The following is a 21,063-nucleotide window of genomic DNA, read 5'->3' as shown; positions in this document are numbered from 1 at the left end:
GGGTGCATGAGTGTCTGTGTGGGTGGGTGGGGGTTTGATTCTGTACATAGTTGTGTGTATGGGTGATTCCCTGCGTGTATGGGTTCAAGAGTGCATCTGTGAAGGGTTGTATGGGTTGGTGAGTGTGTGTATGGGTGTGTTGGTGAGTGAATGGATGTCTCAGTGGCTCAACTAACTATAACGGACACATTTTTCTGGTTTTGTACGAGTGAAATGTCCAACTATAAGTATTTCTTCATTAGCAATTCTTCTTTTCCAACAACAAAAGTAAAAAACTTGTAAACGTTGGGTGTAAGCATTGTTCACCAATGACGGACGCACACCAAACTTTTAAATTCCTTTGTATGCACTATTTCTGTCACAGCAATTCATACAAGCGCATAGAGTTCACCGCAGGGTCGTGGTGAACTTTAAATTGGTGGGTAGAGTAAAGGCAGGGTAGTGAACGTGAAGCCCTCCACCACCCTGACAGCCTTTACTCCCTCTGCCAACCTCGAAATCAGAACCTAAGTCTTTTCACTTCTACTTTGAGGACTACATGTGACGGTAAAGCTTTTGTCGGAGGAGACATACTTGCCTTACCCTACTGGTGCTTCATTCCTGGGTGGCCTGAAAAAGTGCTTACTCGTCATGCCTATAGACTAACGTAATTTTCTCACTTCTTGGCTCCTTTTGACATTTAAATTTCGAAAGTTCATGACTCTTAATCTCCTTATCGCAGTTTTACCATTTTGGTATTGTTTTGCTTAATATTTTGCATTATTCACTAATTTGTTTCCAAAAGTTTATTATTTGGTATCTTGACTGTTGTTCGGTGCTGCTGTAAATTATTAACACGCATGTTGCCTTTTTTTCCAAAGTTACTAAGACTGAGTGCAAACGTTCTCACTGAAAGCTGTTTTATTTAAAAAGGCCTTGAATTATCGTCTTGGTGTGGGCTCATTCCCTGTACTTCTGAATTATTTTAAGGCAGCATTTGATATACATGAACTACATATAGAGATAACAGCACCGGGCACCTATTCTTAGAAATTTTCAGTTCAGCACACAATGTCTTCTTTAGGAAAACTGTTCCTTCTCTGTGGATCACCTGAAGCACAATTAAGATTTTTTTTTAGGAATTTATCATAAACATGTGAAGTCAGGGCAAGTACTTGAGTGTATGGGTGATGTGTTCAAGTTCGGTTTAACACTTTATACTTGGGAATTCTATGGCAATAGCAATTTGTTGATTAGGTGTCCGGATCACAATATAAATCTCATAGTCATAGTGAAGGTGTGACAAGACTAGAGCTCTTAACACTGAACTCCCATGGGAGGAGTCCTAGAGTAGATCCTGCATAGGATTGTCATAGTGAGAATTGTACTGGTTATTATGAGCTTGAGGTGAGGAGCTCGAGTTCATGATTGTACCTTAGTAGTTTGCTTCTGAATATGTGTTTAGGGGTTGGCCAGTTTGGTTAGGATAGATGGTGGTAAAGTTATATTTTTCCCATGTTGCTTACTCGAAAATCTCAATTTTTGAGGAGTTGATCTTCTGATGGCTTAGTAACATCCACAAATTCACAGCTCATAAGCACTAGTGAAACATTGCCCAACATTCAACTAATCTAGAAGTCTACAATATAAGTGTTACAAATAAGCTGAGAGTGGTGACAGGATAAGTGTTACAAATAAGCTGAGAGTGGTGACAGGTGATGATTGAAGAGCAAAGGGGTCATCATTGAACCTTGAGGGGCACCTACCTGACTGGTTAATGCTGGTGCCCAGGTCGCGGAAAGGGTGATGATTTGAACTCTCTCAGGTAGGTCTTTGTCCAGTTACGAAGGCTACCTTAGATTCCAGGTACCTAAGCTTTAGAGAAGTCTTTGTTAGTCTATTTTGCAAGACTTCAGTTCATGGGCTTTCCTAGATTCGTGAGGCATGCTTGGTGGTGCTCATGTCGCCTACGCATCAAATGTGCTACACTTTTTTTTGACATTTCACCAAGTTAGATTTTTTTCATGGGACATATTTTTTAATGATAACCTTAAAAAACACTACAATGTTAACGTTTTAGAAAATACAACGTAATAATGAACATGTTGCTACTTTGAAGCCATGCTTCCTGTCAGCTCTTTATTAACTCTCACTTTAAAAAAATGCTACGTAAACGTTTCGTTTCATTGGCAGCATGCACTTGAGAAAGTCACAATTTTTGATATCATACCACTTTTAATTAGAGCTGTCCATGGTTCCCTACTTAGTCAATTCCATTATCGGTGGCAAAAATAGAAATGATACCTAATGTGACAGATGCGAGGGATCTATGGCATGCTTAATTGGAGACTGGTTTAATTCTCACGTTGAACATCTGTAAAAAGGACATCAGTGCCGTTGTGACTTAAAACCTTCTGCACCGAAAAAATGTGGAAAGAAGAGAGTGACAGCAGGCAGACTGTATGATGTTATCATTCTGTTCTCGTAATAAAAAGCAGTGGATTTTTATTAAAGCAGATTTAACAGATCAGTGCCTGTAACTAATTCTCTAGACAGGGAAGGATGCAAACAATGCTGCTTGGCTGCCCTCTACAGGGTGTTTAAGAACACGTTTGGAAGCATCCATTACATTTTCTACGTGCATATTTGCAAGACCTGCTGGTGTTTTTCTTAACAGTTCAGATCTGCACATTTTTCGCATATTCAACATTAAAGTTAAACGCTGCCCGTTAATAAACTGAAAGCAGATGAAACCCCGTTAAACTATTCTCATGTTAGCTCCTGTAAAGGTATACAATTCTTATCAACTTGGCTGCTAAGCCTTTCATTCTTGGTGCTAAGATCTTTTCGGATATTTGGGGTCGTTTGTGCTTAAGCCTTTATAACTTTTTTCCACTTTAGGCATCCATGACAAATGTCTGTATTTTCTTCCAATAGCCTGGGGATTCGTAAAGGTTTGTGGATTACCTGACAGAAAACCGCAAAACTATGTAAATTATAGCTATATTTCGTTGTTTTTTTCTGGGGAGGGGGGGTAATAATGTGAAAAGGTGCTGCGCAAGAAAACATATTTTTTTTGTAAAAAGGACATCAACGCAAGGTTTACTTTGCTAAGTTAAACATCTTCCCAGCTTTAAGGAGCAAGCAGAGTTGTAATCCAAATTTTTTTTTTTTTATTTACAATAATGTGTCCATTTTTAGGTTGAGCCTCGACCTGTTGTATCTCTGTATGGGCTTTTAGCACATTTCCCAATTGCTATTGGTTGTTATGTGTGCCATTTAAAAATGCTGGCTTATTATTGGTGCATTTGTGGAAATGTCCCTCCTTTCTGTGCTGAGTTCCCTTCCTGGCGATTTCACTCAGAGAATGTTTTTGTTGGCCATCACACTGTACAAGGTGTGATGGCCTCTCCTATCTCTTCCCGTCTGCTTTATTTATATTGGATTATTGCCTGCACTTAGCCCAGCCGGCTGCATTCCTTAAATAACAGCAGCAACTGGGATGGCTGGCTCACGTGAGCTTGTGTCTTCGGTATTTTTGAGATTCGATTGGAGCTGGTACAGTTAATAGCTTTTGAAACCGTGTTGAAGTCCCGAAAAAAGTTGTTTTTTTCCAGAGTAATATTGTTGAAAATATGCTCTGGATTTTGGGATTTGTTGATGGTATTTTGCTCAAACACACACGCAGGGGTAGCAACAAAGGTTAATGTTTGCAATAAATTCATTTAAATGAAGAATGCAATCTTTAAGGGTTCATTAGTCTAAGGTGCTCTGTGAATCCTCCTCACGTGTAACTTTGCATGGGTCGTGTTTTCCTCTGTATACAACAAAGATGAAGGAATGATATCTGGAGGGGGTGGAAGCTGCCTTTAAAACCCTTAACCCCCTTACCTGCGAATCACGGTAGAAAACTAAATCCAAATGGTCGCACACTGCTGACCTACCTGCGTGTTACCCCAAAGAACTGTGGTCCCTGTAGTCAGCGTCGGCGGATACACCTATGCTCGTGTCGTGAGTGCAAGTGTGAATAGCGTTAGCCATCCCTGGACACGTGTTTCGAGGTTGTTGCCTCTCGTCAGCAGGGAGTAGGAAAGAGTGCAGGGTTGCTGTGTAGGCTGCTAAAATCATTATCAGGTATGTACCTCTCGTAGCAACGCAGGTGCGTAACCTGAGCCCGTCGACTCCCCGGCTCAAAGAGCCACTAAATAACTAAATCCAAATGGTCGCACACTGCTGACCTACCTGCGTGTTACCCCAAAGAACTGTGGTCCCTGTAGTCAGCGTCGGCGGATACACCTATGCTCGTGTCGTGAGTGCAAGTGTGAATAGCGTTAGCCATCCCTGGACACGTGTTTCGAGGTTGTTGCCTCTCGTCAGCAGGGAGTAGGAAAGAGTGCAGGGTTGCTGTGTAGGCTGCTAAAATCATTATCAGGTATGTACCTCTCGTAGCAACGCAGGTGCGTAACCTGAGCCCGTCGACTCCCCGGCTCAAAGAGCCACTAAATAACTAAATCCAAATGGTCGCACACTGCTGACCTACCTGCGTGTTACCCCAAAGAACTGTGGTCCCTGTAGTCAGCGTCGGCGGATACACCTATGCTCGTGTCGTGAGTGCAAGTGTGAATAGCGTTAGCCATCCCTGGACACGTGTTTCGAGGTTGTTGCCTCTCGTCAGCAGGGAGTAGGAAAGAGTGCAGGGTTGCTGTGTAGGCTGCTAAAATCATTATCAGGTATGTACCTCTCGTGTAACTTTGCATGGGTCGTGTTTTCCTCTGTATACAACAAAGATGAAGGAATGATATCTGGAGGGGGTGGAAGCTGCCTTTAAAACCCTTAACCCCCTTACCTGCGAATCACGGTAGAAAATAAAACAGAATTGAGCAGGAATCATGTTTATTTGGTTGATGGCGGCCCTTCAATCTGTGGCACTTTACAAGTCTGTGACTGAAAAGCTATCTTGACAAAACATTAACAGCAGCTGAAGGGTTAAACCACTTCCCTGAAGAAGCTTACTATTAACATGCAAATCGGGAGGTGACAACGTTTGGAGTTGAAGACCGTTGTCCAATGCACGCTGAAGTCTTTGTTTTCAAGGTATTTTTCCCTCCTTCAAGTTATCTCCCTTCAAAGTTTTAATTCTGAAACTGAGAGTAACTTGAGTGGTATCTAAGAAAAAATGAAAAGCGAAGATGCAATCGACTGATGCTATCGTTGCAGTGTAGCGCCGTGTATTTAAGTAGGTTGTTCTACGTCCCTGAGGCTTCATTTCCATAGTCCCCGTTGCCATTAGACACTGTTCGAAATGTTGAATCCAAAGCCGTGCTTCTTCCCAAGATTCATATATTAAAAAAAAAATGGCAGCTTTTTCAGAAGGCGGGTTAATCCAAAACAATAATCCCATACAGTGCTGCCAAGGAGTAGTAACGTGTACATATGTACCCTGAAGATGATTTAATGTGCCTCGCTGTCAACCCAACGTCGTGTACTCAGACTGCATTATGGTTTGTTGCGCTTTTTCATAGATATTGTGGAAAAGCTGGAATAAAAAGGTCAGGATTGTCCTGATTAAGTTTTACGTCTGCGGCCATTCATTCAGTCGGGTACACAGTTGCGGATTGCTTTAAAGAGTTAACTTCAGTTGCAGAGGAGAAACGGCGTGCAGCCCCAGCACGCAGCGCCTGTCAACAGGCAGGTAAGACCAGCAGCCTGACACCACGAGGTGGCTGTGCTTCCCTCCCCCAGTCATGGCCTTGTCCGAGGACTCCACAACTCTGTTACTGCGACTCGGTCTCTGCTCACTGTGACTGCAGCGCCAGATGCCGTCCTTAAATAAAGAGCCACCAGTTTTGGTACCCATCAAGTTATCCGGTGCCGCAGCGGCAATCGAGCTCAGGGGTGGCTATTTCTTTCTTGGTAGACTCAATTCACCGTCAACTATGGAGAAGGTAAAACATAACAAAAAGTGTATGCGATGCAAAGCATACCGCAGTGTACATGTAACTGGTTTTCCAATACATGCCAAAAAAAGCCAAAACTATTTTCTCACGAGGGCCTGACGAGCTGTGCCTCTTTGCTTTGCTGGGTTATTCTTTCCATCAGTGAGCTCCATAGCGGGATGCATGGCTGCGTCTGCTATTCCACCCTTCTGCTATTCCACCCTTCCTTCAGTGAGCCCTTAGACTTCAAATGTAATGTTAGCAAAACAGTGTCTTAAGCTTAGTAGCCCAGCAGATCAAGACTTTGTATTTAGATTTCTGTGCACTTTGTATGTCTGGGTTCTAATCCTACTTCAAGAAACATATTTTGAGTTTGTATTTTTCAAACATTTAAAATGCTGCTGCTGCTTTGTTCATTAAATCTGCATTCACTGGTTAAATGTTTTAAAAGTTATTACTTTTTCAACTCGTGGGACAGGAATGGTTTAAGGTGCTGAATCAAGTTGCAATATAATCTGAAACTCTTCATTTAAATCCTCTTTCTGGCAGCATTGTTAAAGATTGCAGGAATTGCTGTTAGCATGAGCTAAAAGCCATTTTGTTTCTGGCAGCCATTTTAGTTAGCCGTGTGCTCACCATGTGCTTTCTCCCTCTTCCAGAGCCTTGTACATGCTCAGAAAGACCTGTAGCTGCCAGAATGCACCTCTTAGACTGTAACTGTCAGGCTGTTCTAACTGATGTCAGCAACTCAATACTACTCCTACTTGTTGACTGTGCATTTTCTGTATGACTATCTATGTGTGTAACTCTTCTCATGTGTACTTGTACCGCCTCCTTTTGAGCCCCTGTGTGGGTATAAAAGGCCCCTGTTCTCTGCACTCCTTAGACTGTCTCCTACAGTGGCCTGAGGGTACTGTATGACACAGTCTCCCTCATGTGAGGTTAATAAATATTTCTCTTTGATATTACAGCTTCCGTGCCAATCTCTTCTTTGTTGGTTTAAAGGACCAGGTGTATCAGTGAACCCCTAAAAAGGTTTTTATTTCTACAGCATCTCCAGGTTCTGTCTTTTTAAATTTGTGGGGAAAGTAGTGGAGGTTTCTGTCCAGTAACTTTTCATCCAACAATTTAATGAGGCTAAAACAGGCTGTGCAAATACATATAATTTTGACAGTGCCCCATGCAGCTTTTTTTAACGTCTGTTCCTATAGGGTAAGGAAATACATTCAAGATAGCCTCCACAGATAGGCACACATTTATGAATGCCACCTAATTGTACTCTACTCAATGCCACATAAATACACCCCACGTAAAACGACTATGCCACATAACAACAATCCATATAAATACGCTCCACACCATGCCATATAATTATCATCAGCATCATTTCACTCACAATTCAGTTCACACAGTTCCACACCACACAATTCAGCTCCACACATTTCCATTCCACACCAAATAATTCGACAACAAACCACATAATTCAAACCAACAACACAATTGCACAGTACATGCATCCAATACTCACCACAACATTCCACAGTATGCCACAAAATTCTACAGCACACCACATAATTAAACTCCACTGTTTACTATGCCGCAACACAAAATACCACTCCACATATTTACACTCCATGACACTCTATCCCATTCTACATAATTCCATGACACTCAAGACTACATAATTACTATCCACATAATTCCACTGCACACCATGCCACATAATTTCACTCCACAAATCCACTCCACAACAAACAATTCCACAACTAACAATTTCAATCCAACCCACATAATTCAACTCCACACCACATACATCCACTCCAAAAACATAAGTGGAAGATATTGTCATTTACAATGCCATTAGCTCTAACTTTCACAAATGCAAGACCGATTGACTTGCAAATGCTTGGTTTTGAGACATAGTCCATTTCACCTAATTGCTGTGGTTTCAACATACTTGCAGTTTGTGGTGAAAATAGGTGTAAAACCAACAGATGAACCCCAGAATGCAATACATTTCTGAAAAGTAGACAGAATTCTGAATTCAGTTAGAGTACATTTGTGTAGATCTCTCAAGATGTTCCCAAAGAAAATAATGGTTGATCAAAAAACAATGATAATGAGCAGGAACAAATAGCCATTATTAACAACATTTTCATCTGCATTTTTTTCTTGATGGCCAATTAACATGAGCAATATAACCTCATGTCAGGCATACATAGGGTCTCTGGGTTCTCAAAAACACACATAATACCCAAAGCCCATATCTAAGCTTAAGTTTATTATGTTTTTTATTGTGTACAAACCATACAGCAATTCTTATTGTAAAGTAAAATGGGCAAAAATGGATATGAAGGGAACCTATGCATTTCTGACATATAAACAAGACACAATGTTGAAGATTTTTTTTTTAGTTTACACTTCTGAATTTGGAGTTAGGCATATTATCGTGATTCAATGGCATTATACAAAAAGTATTCTTTATTGTACACTGGCATACATTTGGAAGCGAACACTTAAGAGAAATGCAATTAGTATTAACAAGTGTTCTAATATTCTGTGGTCCGACACAACTCCTTATAAAAACAGTACCCCATTTGTATGGTGGAACCTAGCTCCTGTAGCACCAAACGCCCCAAAATATAACATGAAGACATCACATTTAGGCCCAGCAAAATCAATGCTTTTTTACAGTGTGCATAGCTGCAGAATTTGGGCCTTAGCTCAGCTGCCACCCAGGGAAGCCTTCCAAACCCAGACATTTCTGACAACTAGTCACCCAGGGAATTTCATGGTGGTGTGACTTGTGTAGATCCCTCCATATATGTTTACCTAGAAGGCCTTGGATAAAACAGCCATTATACTCACATTTCTATGAGAAAACGTTCAAGAAGCTGTAGGGATGTATACATTTCCTACCACCTGGCATTACCACACTTCTCTCTATAATTATGGTGCCAACTTGTGTGGGTTGCCCCACCGCCAGTGATAGGAAAGGACCCAAAATGCAATATGAATAGATCACATTTTTCCACTTAACACAGAGACTTTTTTCACAATGATTGTAGCTGTGGATCTTGGGCCTGGACTTGACTGCCACCCTACAAAACACTGACTGACTTTTCTAAAACATTTGACACCTGGGGTGTAAAACATGGTGTGACTCACATGGCTCTCACAAGGTTTTCTTACCCAGAGGTTCTGGCAAAGCTCAAACCTTGGCGAACCATGCATTTTCCTCACATTTCCGTCAGAGAACGTTGCAGAATAAATACAGTGATCAACACATTTCCACCATACAGGGTTTCCACACATCTCCAGATAAAAACGATACCACACTTGTGGGGTGGGTCTAGCATCAGTGAAAAGAAAGACCACAAAACTCAACATGGGCAGAAAACAATTTTCCACTCAAAACAAGTGCTTTTTTTGCAGTGCAGGTAGCCTGGGATCGGCCGTCACTCAGTGAATCCTACCAAACCCTGACTTTTCTGAAAAGAAAAGACCTAGGGAATTCATGCGGAGTGTGCCTTGCATGAATTCCACAATGTTTTATTACCTGAAATGCCCTACAAATGTTGGCTATATTCACACATGTTCCTCTCATTTCTGTGAGAGACATTTCTGGAATCTGCAGTGCTTCATAAAATCCTGTTTCTGTCATGGACACTAGGCCAGCCACATAAGTGGAGTGGCTTTTTTTTATCAGGAAAAGTGCAGGTGGAAGGAATTTTGTGGATCCCTGTAGATTCTGGAAGTTTTCATAACAGAAATGTGAGGAAAGTGTGTGGTTTTAAGCAAAGTTCAAGATTTGTACAGCATCGTGGGTGAGACAATGTTGCGGGAGCCATGAAAGGCACTCAGCCCTGAACTCCAGCCTTATGCCTAGTTTTGAGAAATGTCTGGGTTTGGCATGTTTCTCTGGGTGGCCACCAAGCTCAGGCTCAAGTGTTGCAGCTACCCATATTGCTGTATCACGATTAATCTATGTTTTGTACTGGGGCCTTTTGTGCCATCAGCAATATGCCACACCACACAAATGGGCTAGTGTTTATACTGGGAGAAGTGCGTAATGCTGGGAGATGGATGTTAGGAATTTTATGGATCCATGCAGATTCTAGAAGATTAGGTCACAGAGATAGTGAGTTTAGGTAAAGGTTGTGTTTTGTAGAACATTGTAGGTAAGAACATGTTGTGGGATCCACGCAAGGCAAACCTCCCTGGACTTCCCTGGTGCCTGATTTTGAGAACTCTGTGCGTTTGGCAGGTTTCCCTGGGTGACGGCCAACACCAGGCTAAAAAATTGCAGCAATCAGAATGGGATGTGGGACAGAATTGGAATTTACCTCCGCTTTGCTTTCCCATATGTTAAAAAATACCCAACAAAATCCAAATTTCCTCTCACTTGGTTTAGTCCCCAGGGGACCAGAAAGACTGTTGCATATTTAGGGATGGAATCTGATGCCATAATGGGCCAAATCCCACTACATTCTTAAACAAATATATATTCCTGGCATCCTGTGGACTTTCTGACACCACTTGGGGCAAATTATGCCAAAGCCTCAATGCTCCTTAGAGGTATTTCCTTTTGTGGGGTGGGAGTTTGGCTCAGTGCCAGGGTAGGGCAACCCGCCCATTGTTTTGCCCAAATATAAAATCAGTGGTGCTTAGTGTGCTTTCAGCCCTCATGGGGGCAAATGAAGGACAAACCCCACCAACCAGAATAGAGAAACTCTGTTATACCTTCTGCTGTCGGGGTATGGGTGATGCCAGTGTGGGCCTCCCTAATCCTTTTGTTTGTTTAGTTATGGCACTATTTCGAAATCTCTGGTGTTAATCGGGATTTCCTCCCCTGGGGACAAATTGTGGGCAAAATACCATGTGCCCTCTGTGGGTGAGTTCAGAAAGAATGTATTGTCTCTTTTGGGGTGGGGTTTGGCACAATACCAAGGTGGGGCACTCCATCTCTTTATTTTGCCCAAATGTAAAATCCCTAGTGTCAAGTTGGCTTTCTATCCCGTGGCAGATTAGGGACAACTTCCCAATCAGGATACACCTCCTAACTGCCCACCCCTTTGGGAGAAGAAAGATTGTATTGCCCTTCACGGTTGGGGTTTGGCCCAGGTCCAAAGTAGGCCTCCCCGTCCTTTTGATATTTTTTGGTGCCTTTTTGAAATCCCTGGTGTTGAATGGGCTTTCTGCCTTCCGGGGGTGGGGGACATCTTAGGGCACACTTCCATCAGCCCCTCAGTGGGGCAGAAACACTGTATTGCTACTTTTCGGGTGGTGGGATGGCTCAATGGAAGTGTGGGACACCATGCCCTTTTTTCTCTCATTGTGCAATCTTTTATGTCTAGTGGGCTTTCTACACAACAGGTGCTGATTAGGGACAAACTCCCCAATCAGGGCAAACCATCTATTTGCCCCCAGGAGGACATAAAGACTGTTTTGCCCCTTTTGGAATGGGATATACAAAAAACTTAATGGCATGCTTGAATTAATCTTATCCACTGGTAATTACTAGGGGCTGCATCCCAGCCAACTGTTATTTTCCATACCATGTTACTTCAATTTGGACATAGCCATTTGCTGCCATTTCCATTACTAAAGCCCCTGTAGGTTAGTTCTCCAGCAGCTGTCAATTAAGTGCTTGACCTTAATGAGGTGTGACGGTAGATCCCAGAGCAGGACAAATGGCCTAGCTCTGGGATATGTTTTTCTTCACCTGACAGTAAGATTAGTTGGGATTGGCACAGAAACTTAATCAAATCAATAGGGACCTACTCTGGCACAAGTACATTTTAGGTGATACCTGCAAATGCCACATCTTTGTCCCCATAGTTAAGATGGTGCCAAACTACCCAGTGGGAGAAAAGTTACCTCAACAATGTTGGTAAGCACACAAGTCCTTCACAGTGGGAGAAGGGCTTTCCTCATCTTGGATTTTGGGAACAAGGTGCACTGTGGCAGTTAATTCTTAGTTGCAGGTTAGTAAATCCATAGAGAGAAGCTTCACCAGGAGCAGGCTGCCTGCTGCTCAGCCCATACTCCAACTGCCACACCTCACCTCACAGGCTCCCAAACATTCCATTCATCATCACCACTCACACATTCCATGCAGCACATTCACACTAGCTGAGCAGCTTAGGCCAAAGTAACAGGGGAGATGCATGAATACATAAACAAGATATAATATATCCTCCACCTTTATAAAACACAAATATAAGAATGTAAGGTAGGGGTGGGGTGGGCGAAATTTGCGTAGTCACGCTACGCAAAGCTCCGCGAAACGGTAAAAAATCTCCGCGGACACGCAAAAGTTCCACGAACACGTGGAATTGCCTGTTCCGCCCGTTCGTAATGCTTTTTTCCTGTTCGCGAACGCTGTTTGCGTGCTCATAGAGAAATATCTTGTGAACACACATTTTGAAAGCGCGAACAAGCAAAAAATTCAGCGAAACCGCGGATCGCTGACTTTTTGGCAATTCCGCCTTCTCCGTGGAACGCTTGATTACCCAAATTCCGCAAATTCCACGAGCGGAACGAAATTTACTGCCCAGGCCTAATGTAAGATGGAATAAAGCATTTACATGTAGAAACATATAAAGAGAAATTACATAAAATATATGAATGCAAGCTGGAACAAAGCCTCACGTGAGGAACCATACATAGAGAAAATAGATAAGGTGCTTAGAAGAATGCACAAGAAATATCACACATCCTCCTCCTCTATAAAACATAAAATAAAGAGAAAGAAAACTGGTGAAACAGCCTTTTCTTTAACATAACAACAGACTGAGGAAGAACCCTATCAGTCCCACAACAGCATACTAGACAAAAACATACTACACTTTTTATCACCGCCAACCACACCAACTGGCCAGGAAGGAATGACCGGTTCCACTTGAAAGCACAGCACACTAATCAGTCCGTAGCAAACTCTTACATACACAAGAAGAGAAAACTTCCAGAGAAATAAAAAAATCAAAGAACACACATGCTAATAACAAAGTAAGAAACGGGTGGGATACACCCGACCAAACATCCCCAACAAAGGGCAAATAATGTAACAGGTAGAAACGGGTGACATCCACCCTAAACTACCATCCCACAGTAAGGGGATCAAGCAAAACGTGTATTAATGGATGACTTTAACCCCGTCCATTAATCCCTAATGTAAGGGTATGTTACGTAAAGTATAGTGATGGGTGACGTGCAATCCATCCAGACATTCCTCTAGAAAGTGTATGTAACATACAATGTAGATATGGGTGACCCTCCTGTAAGGGCCTGTAGCATGCAATGTAAATATAGGTGATTCCACCCATATAACCATCCCTCATGGGATGCCTTCCAACCATAGTGTAATCCCTTGTGCAAGGGGCATGTAGGCTAAAATATAGAAATGGGCAATTCCCACCCATAGAATAATCCCTCATGGAAGGGGCATGTATTGTAAGAAATGAAAATTTAGCAATACACCATGAAATACCAATAAGTGGCAGCACTCTGAGCTTTGCACAACAAACAGAAATTTCCCAAAACAGAACTAAATGTCACAGCAGCAGCAATACCAATGTATAAGAAACCCGGATCAGTAGGAAACGACACCTAAAATGAAAATAAATCAACACAGCAGAAAACAGTCAAGATACCCACACACTGCAAACCTTGTGCCACAGTAGGAACGTAAGAGTGTACAGGAGCCCAGCACTCAATACGTGAATGTAACCTTAGCATACATTTAAGGAAAACATTAATATGTGTTCATGACCTGAAATAATGACATTACACAGCATAGCAGTAAATAGACCATGACTAAAAAAAAAAAACTAGATCAGCACTGTATCCAATTATGAAGCAACCAGACCTCCTGTCAGCGGTTTCTCACACAAATTGGCATGCAACATCACTAGTCCCTGAAAAAAAAGCAGATCTCCCATCCGGGAAGATGTGTACAATCTACACCTGGAATAGAGTCCCGAAACCGACCATCACCTCTCAGATCCGCCGAGAATGGTGGCACCCCAAAAGATTGTTCAGACAAACTTCTTCATACCAGGCTACAGAAAGAATCATAAACTTTGCTACCCCATTTTTTAGATGGTCCATATGCCCGTTGATCTGGGGCAGCCAAGTGGGAATGCTGAGACAGCATATATGTCAATGGCCTGGCAAGCTGCTGATTCTGTGTCACCTCAGTCTGCCAAACAGAAAGCCCCCAATTGTCGGAGACAGTCCCAAGAGTTCATGATTGGACACTCTGACACACTGGGTAGCCTTCGGCGAGCACAAAAACCCCTGTTGTGGAACTGTCCACCCACCACCAAGAGCATCCTACGTCACAGACACTGTTTCAGCGATGGGAAGATGTGAGGAAAAAAACATGGAGGCATGCACACAAGCACAGCTCTGAGTGGCTGCAGGTGCGTGCATGCACCAAACGTTGCAGCAAAGCATGCGTTCCTGAACAGCAAGTGAGGAGACAACACTGTTCGTCCCTCTGCACCTTCTCGCACCACCATGAAAATGGTAAGGAGACGCGCGCTGAGACTCCACAGTAACTGACAGCATCCATGAGAGTGTTCAAAAGAAAGTAAGGCTCGCACATATCATACGGTGCAGTAACGGTGCATTTTAACATTCCGAAAACAACATCAAGACGAGTATCTTAAAAGTAATGTACTCACAGTTGACCAATCATCATAAACAAAAACAAAATTGCTGCGATAACTTTGACGTACTTCTTAACCGCTCATACGAGGCACAAACATTACTCTCTATTATTCTGCTGCTTGTTTATCTGGACACAGAATACTTGTCGCTATGAGGCCCCTTAATGAGTCCTTGTCTACTACATAATCCAACGTGCTGCCTGTACAAATGACAGCTGATTTATTGCATACCCGGATATGTGCAGGCTGAGGCCTGTATGATGAGATAGCCAGATACAGGTTGCTGGAAGCGTGCACTGCCCTGGTGTAGGTTGACTTAAAAGCATGACGTCCAAATAATGTAGATAATTGAAGCATGCCTTACCTGGAGCTGACCGATGTAGAGGACACTGGTGGGGCTGCCAGGCGTTCAGATGTTTGTTATAGGCTCCTTAATTTTCCTTATGTAGTTTCTTTTGAGTAGTTCCTTGAATAGTTACTTCATGCTGCTTTACACATGTAGCTTCTATAGTTCTTGCTCCCACTCATCACCAAGAACATTGTGATGAGTCACATAGCTGAGGTGTGGTTTGTAGATTATTTAAGTCTTAGTTGCATGTTAGCAAATTCATAGAGAGCAGCCCCACCAGGAGCAGCCTCCCTGCTGCTCAGCCCATACTCCAACTTCCACACCTCACTTCACAGCCACCCAAACATTCCATTCATCATGAACACTCCAACATTCCACGTTGCACATTCACACTGGCTGAGCAGCTAAGGCCACAGCTACTTTGGAGATGCATAAATACATCAACAAGATAACACACACTGAGAGTCTCTAAGTGCCTTCCGCTGAGGTACTAGGGGCCTAAGAAGTGTACTCCAGTGGCTGGTTGTTGGATTCTTTTAAATCTTTTCCTCCAGAGCTCCAGAGGATCCTGCCAAAAAAGTATATGACCGCAGTTCCACAGTGTTGGATTGGACTTCAGCTTTGTCCCACACAGAGATACTTGCACTTCTGAATAAATGACTAAGAACCATTCTACTTAGGGACCTTAGGAAATTTCAATGTTTTACTTCAATAAAGTGAAAAGATCCCTTTCTGAAGTGGGACTGTGATACTTTTTCAAACTTTTTGACCTCAGACTTTCACCCAAACCATTCCACTTGGAATTTCTACCCAGGCTCCATCATTGTCAGCCTGAAATTGCACCTTGATCCCAGTCTAATGCAACCATTGACTTACAATGGTTGTTTAGCTTTTCTTGACATTTTTTTAACTTAAATCTTTAATAAATAATATCTTCTATTCCCCTTATTGGATTTGTGTTGTTTTGGTGTCATTTTGCTTATTAAAATTTTCTTTATTCTAAATCAGAGTATGATTTTTTTGGGCTTTTTACATCTTTTGCTACTTCTAAATGCTTTATATATTTTGTTTAAGCTAAGCCTGTCTGCTCTGTGCTATAGCTACCTGGCGTTGAGCCTAGGTGTATTTATTAAACTTGTATGTTGGACTTGACAATATTTCGGACTTATTATTAGGGAAGGACTCCCATCCTCCCTAACTAATAACCCAATTGCTTACAGGTCGTACTAAAATATATAAACTCTGAAGCTATGCCGACTCTCACTGAGTTTCGAAAAACTCCTGTTCCACTCAGACCCAGATGTACACATTATCTCCAAAATATTCCATCAAGTAAAAATCCTACTTGGGCAGACAACATTTCCAAGCAACATGGAAGACGAACTGGGGATTGTGTTTTCAGACCTCAAGTGGGATGACATAATGTAAAAAACAGGACCTAGAGCTAAAAATGCAGAGGGAATTGAAGCAAGAAGAAAGATGTTTTACAGCTACAGAGGCAATAAACCACTATTTTTATTATTTATTGCTATTCCAATGTATTGGTCAAAACAGGGATTTTTGTAAACATTTAGGAAAAGTGTCTTTTAAAAAGGCTAATTAGCATTACACAGCAACTGAAGCCTGTTAGTGCTACCACTGCTCCCAGAGTAGGTACTGTAGTTTGGCCTTTTCACAGGAAGACATGGATGTGAGAAAATGTACAAACATTCACGCTCAAAGGGCATCTGGGAAGAGTCAAGAAACTTTGTTAACCTGAAAGGGACAGTGAGTGGCCTGCCCATTCATAATTAAGTGTAAGGGGAGACCTGGGGAAGAGAATATTATTCTGTAAGCTATCTCTAGTCAGTTTGGAACTAGCCAAATGGGCGAGGGAGCTGGTTTCAAAATCAGTTTGATATAGCTGAAGACTGGGTTACTTTCTATTTCACTAAACACACCCTTGGCTGACACATAAGCTCGCAAGGGGCAGAAAGATTCTGCCATGTTGGATTTGTGTCAGAATAGTACACTGTGGAAGAGTTTTCTGTAAGTCAAACAGGATGTGCTGCAAAAGTGGTTAGGTACGTTGACAACTTTTCCCTAATTTGTTAGGCAGTGTCCAGGAGTAACCCGCGTCCACTCACTAGTGAATTCTACAAAAAGTGGTACCTTAATCACAGTATATTTTATCACTTTCAAGACTTGCAGAAGAACAGATGAGGACTTGATCTGTTGTTTCAAACATGTGTGGAGAGTTGAAGGGCTGCACTTACTCCAACGGTCTGTTGGATGACCACCTCTATAGCTACTGCAGGCTGCAAAAAGCCTTTTTTCCAGAAGAGCCAGTTGGCCAGGTGCAACTAGACCTGGACAAGATTCTACAGGTGGCCTACACTGGAGTGAGCCCTGGTGGCCTGTAAGTGCTGTCCCTGAAGGTCATGGAAGCTTTAGAAGTGATGAGGAGCTGCTACAGAAACTCTGTAAAGTTGGTTCTATAAAGACGTTTCAACTTCCAAGACCTCTGAAGCTTTATTGGGACCTAGAGGAATTTTGCTCTTCAAAAAAGTCCAAAATTAGAAATCTTGACCGGGCTAAGGCATGAAAACTATTCGCCAGGGGAGAGCACTTCAGCTACTTGAAAATTTTAATCTATCCCACTCTGACCGTTTTCTGCTAAAACTTCAGAAGTGCCTCGTCTAATGGCTATCCATCTGTGAGAGGACTTTGTCAGATACAGACTGCAACTTTACCCTGCTGCAGGATTTAAACATTTCAGAGACTAAAGGGCTGATTACGAGTCTGACGTTCCACGGACTGCCATACTAGTTGGGGCGGGCTGGTGGCAGCCTTGCGACCGCCCTTATACAACGAGGATAGTCGGACCGCCATTGCACTGCCGCAACCGCAGCGGTCTTGAGGCCGCAAAATGCTTGCCGCGACTGCTGCAGTCCCGCCAAGCATATTACTAGTATCCTCTCAGCCACAGTTTTCATGGCAGTTCCTCCTTCATGAAAACCGTGGCAGAGAGGAAAAATGTGGGACCCCCTGTTGCCTCTGGGCCATGCAGTGCATTCTGGGGGCACATGTTGTTCACCCCTGTGTGCATGCACCCTAGAACCTGCACGGCATGGACTGCAGCAGTCTTGCCGTGCAGGTACTACCTTTGACGTTCCTAATGTGATGCCTATTTCATAGGCACCGCTGTGGGTACGCCAAAGAACCACCCACCAATTACTAAAAAAGTCATAATATGGTGGGCAGTGCACACACAGATTTGCCAGTGCACTCAATGGAACGCCCCGCACCGCGGTGGAATTACCGCTGCGGTAAACGGGTTAATACTTTACACATTTTCGTAAATTAACCCTGTGTTTTTAACTTGGCAAGTTCATGATTTTATTCCTTGTGGTATTTTTACATGTTGTGAGCAAAGTAAAACAGAAATGGTTAATGTTTAGGTGCAATATGACTTACCTCAGACACCTTACATACACTAATGAGTTAAGTAAGTTTAGCACTTTATATTTCTACAATGACAGGAACTGACATCCATGGAAGAACTTGTAATTATTATTATCATCAGCATCACCTTCCTTTTATAGCAATATTAATGAATATGGCAATGATAAAAAATGATCATACAATGTACAGTATGTGCTCACGTGATGTAATAGTCATTGTCAATATTGCATCTGTCTCTTGTACATATCCCTATCTGCTAGTGCTGAGTAGCCATACATATCAGACAGCATTTTCCAGTATTCAACGTTATGTTCAAGGACTGAGTAGAAGTCATCTTTTTCGATCTGTTTCATAAGGGTTCTGGCAGTAAACACCTCTTTTCTGAGGATTTTTTGGATGTCACCACTGATCAACAGATCTCGTGTTCAGAACTTCATTGGAAATGTAGGCATTTTCTATTTCACCAAGCTTAAGAGCACAATTACCTTAAGTTTGGTGTCTCCAGTTGAACAATTAATATTCTGGTTGAACAGTAGCTGTAAATTCCATCAAAAGCTGATGCTCAAAAGAAAAGATTTTGACTGCTAGCTGCTTTGACACAAGAATGATAAAAATGTTATCTAATTATTTTTATTAATTATGTCGTCTTTATATTTTTCTTTTAGCCTGAAACGGGAGTTTAAAAAACACAGTCCCAAAGATTCCTCATCTTTAAAAGAGTTTTTTTCAGATGATTCACACACTAAAATTACAGCCAAGAAATACATTTGCAAGTGCTGGAAAATATGGTTATACCCTCATTAAAGCTCCAGTCTTAAGAAAACAGAATCACAGCAGCTTACGTAAATGGGGATAATTCAATATTATTTGTTGAACCTTAGAAATCTCATAATCCCAAACTGGCATGAACATGGCTGTTTTAAGTCGGCAGCTACCATAACTATTTTATTTTATATATGAAGGCGGCATTTCACATCAAACAAGAATTAATGTACCAAAACTTAAGAGCTTAGATAACAGCAGGCCAAGAGAAAAGTTAGTCAATAAAATATGTTCTATACATAGAAGTTGTCATTTTGTCCTGAAAGAAAGCTGATTGGGGTTATATCTGAGATCCACAGGTGTTCAATTCCATAGTCTTGGTTCTTGACATAAGAATGCTTGATTCAACATTTTGGATGTCTTTCTAGAATTATTCCTAGAGAAGTTCTAGAGGTAGGCTTGATTTACTTCTGTTTTTTCTTTTACACAGGCAAGCAAATGAAGAATATCAAGTGCTGGCTAACTCTTGGAGGTACTCTTCTGCCTTTTCTAATAAACTGTTCTTCACTATTGTGGATTATGATGAAGGAGCTGATGTTTTCCAACAGGTATGTGATACTGTGTTGTAGGTTGCTGGTTAATATAGTATATAATATGTTTGAGTATGCATTTGATCAATACAAAGGTCCATTTTGGTTTCTGTATAAACTAGTTCACATTTCTTTCAATAATAAGATGAGTTTGCATTGGTCTGTTTTATATTCAAGACAAGATGACATCTGCACTCAGGAGTAGCTCACTGATTGTGAACAGGTATTTTGGTATTTTTGCGTTTTAATTGTTCACAGCACTGATTATCAGCACCTCCTGATAAAAGTTTAGCTATACTATGGAGCTGCAATGAGAACAAAACCCCATGGTCTAATCATCACTATTCCATATTATTGTTGCAGCTAAAAAGGTATAAAATATTTCAAAACATATAATAAAAGATAAAAAAACACAACATGCAAACTATAAATATGAAACAAAAGAAATAATTTAAACAATACATTTTAAAACATGGGTCAAAAAACTCATATATTCTAGAAATGTCAGCATACAACACCATGGAAGTAAATAGAACCCCTTGTTTGTAACCAAGCTCTCCAAATGTACAAAGCTACCAGTAGGTAAATTGGTTCTGTATCGATAACAAAGAACTCCTTGTTCTATTGTTTTGGAACAACAGTTCTATCTTACTACATCAGTAGCTGTCAGTGTAGGAAGGTGCCCCATTTTGCATGGTTACCCCGCCTACACTTTTTGCCTGACATCTGACGCATTTTGACTTGATGTGTCCTGAGTCCCTACCTATTGGGTTCCCAGGGCCTGTGTTCTTTCCAAAAACTGTAGCTTTGTTCCCACAATTGGCACATCTCTGGCCACAGGTTAGCCCCTTTTAAAATGTATCATGGGTACCAAGGGCACCGTGATCAGGGAAGGCCTCTAAGGGCTGCCTCACCTATTGTACCACCCTTAGGGAGGCTGCACCCTAACACCCACATACTGTCATTGCAGGCTGTGTGTTTTGGTGCAGAGAAAAGTGAACAGTCGACATAGCGCCCATCCCTGTGTGCCATGCCCACAACCCACTGCCTGAGACCTTGGTAAGTCACCCCACTAGCAGGGTGCACTAGCCCCCAAGTGAGGGAACAGTTGCTTGAGCACTGTACCTCTACAGTGTCTAAGTCCATTCTTAGACATTGTATGTGCAGTAAAGCCATAAAGAGCATGTGGTCTGGAAGTTTGTCATTACAAACTTCACATGGCTTTTCTGAAACCTGGGAAGTTTGATCGCAACCGTCTCAGCATATTAAACCGACACTGATGCCAGTGTGGGATTTAATGTAGAATGCACTCAGAGGGTCTCTTGGCG

The 21,063-nt window shown here is 42.0% G+C and overlaps 1 protein-coding gene across 2 annotated transcripts in view; it reads left to right on the top strand.

Annotated features, from left to right (window-relative positions):
- TUSC3 (tumor suppressor candidate 3) overlaps positions 1-21,063 on the top strand; it is a 1,613,394-nt gene that overhangs the window by 663,654 nt on the left and 928,677 nt on the right. For both annotated transcript variants that reach the window (XM_085643291.1, XM_085643292.1), the window contains exon 3: positions 19,636-19,753. In XM_085643291.1, the coding sequence (XP_085499417.1) occupies positions 19,636-19,753 (118 nt within the window). The remainder of the gene's footprint in view (positions 1-19,635; positions 19,754-21,063) is intronic.

The sequence above is a fragment of the Triturus cristatus genome, chromosome 2_2, assembly GCF_964204655.1.
Source record: "Triturus cristatus chromosome 2_2, aTriCri1.1, whole genome shotgun sequence".
In the NCBI taxonomy this organism is placed as follows: domain Eukaryota; kingdom Metazoa; phylum Chordata; class Amphibia; order Caudata; family Salamandridae; genus Triturus; species Triturus cristatus.
Note: the sequence above shows the minus strand (reverse complement) of the source record. Positions and strands in the feature narration are given on the sequence as shown.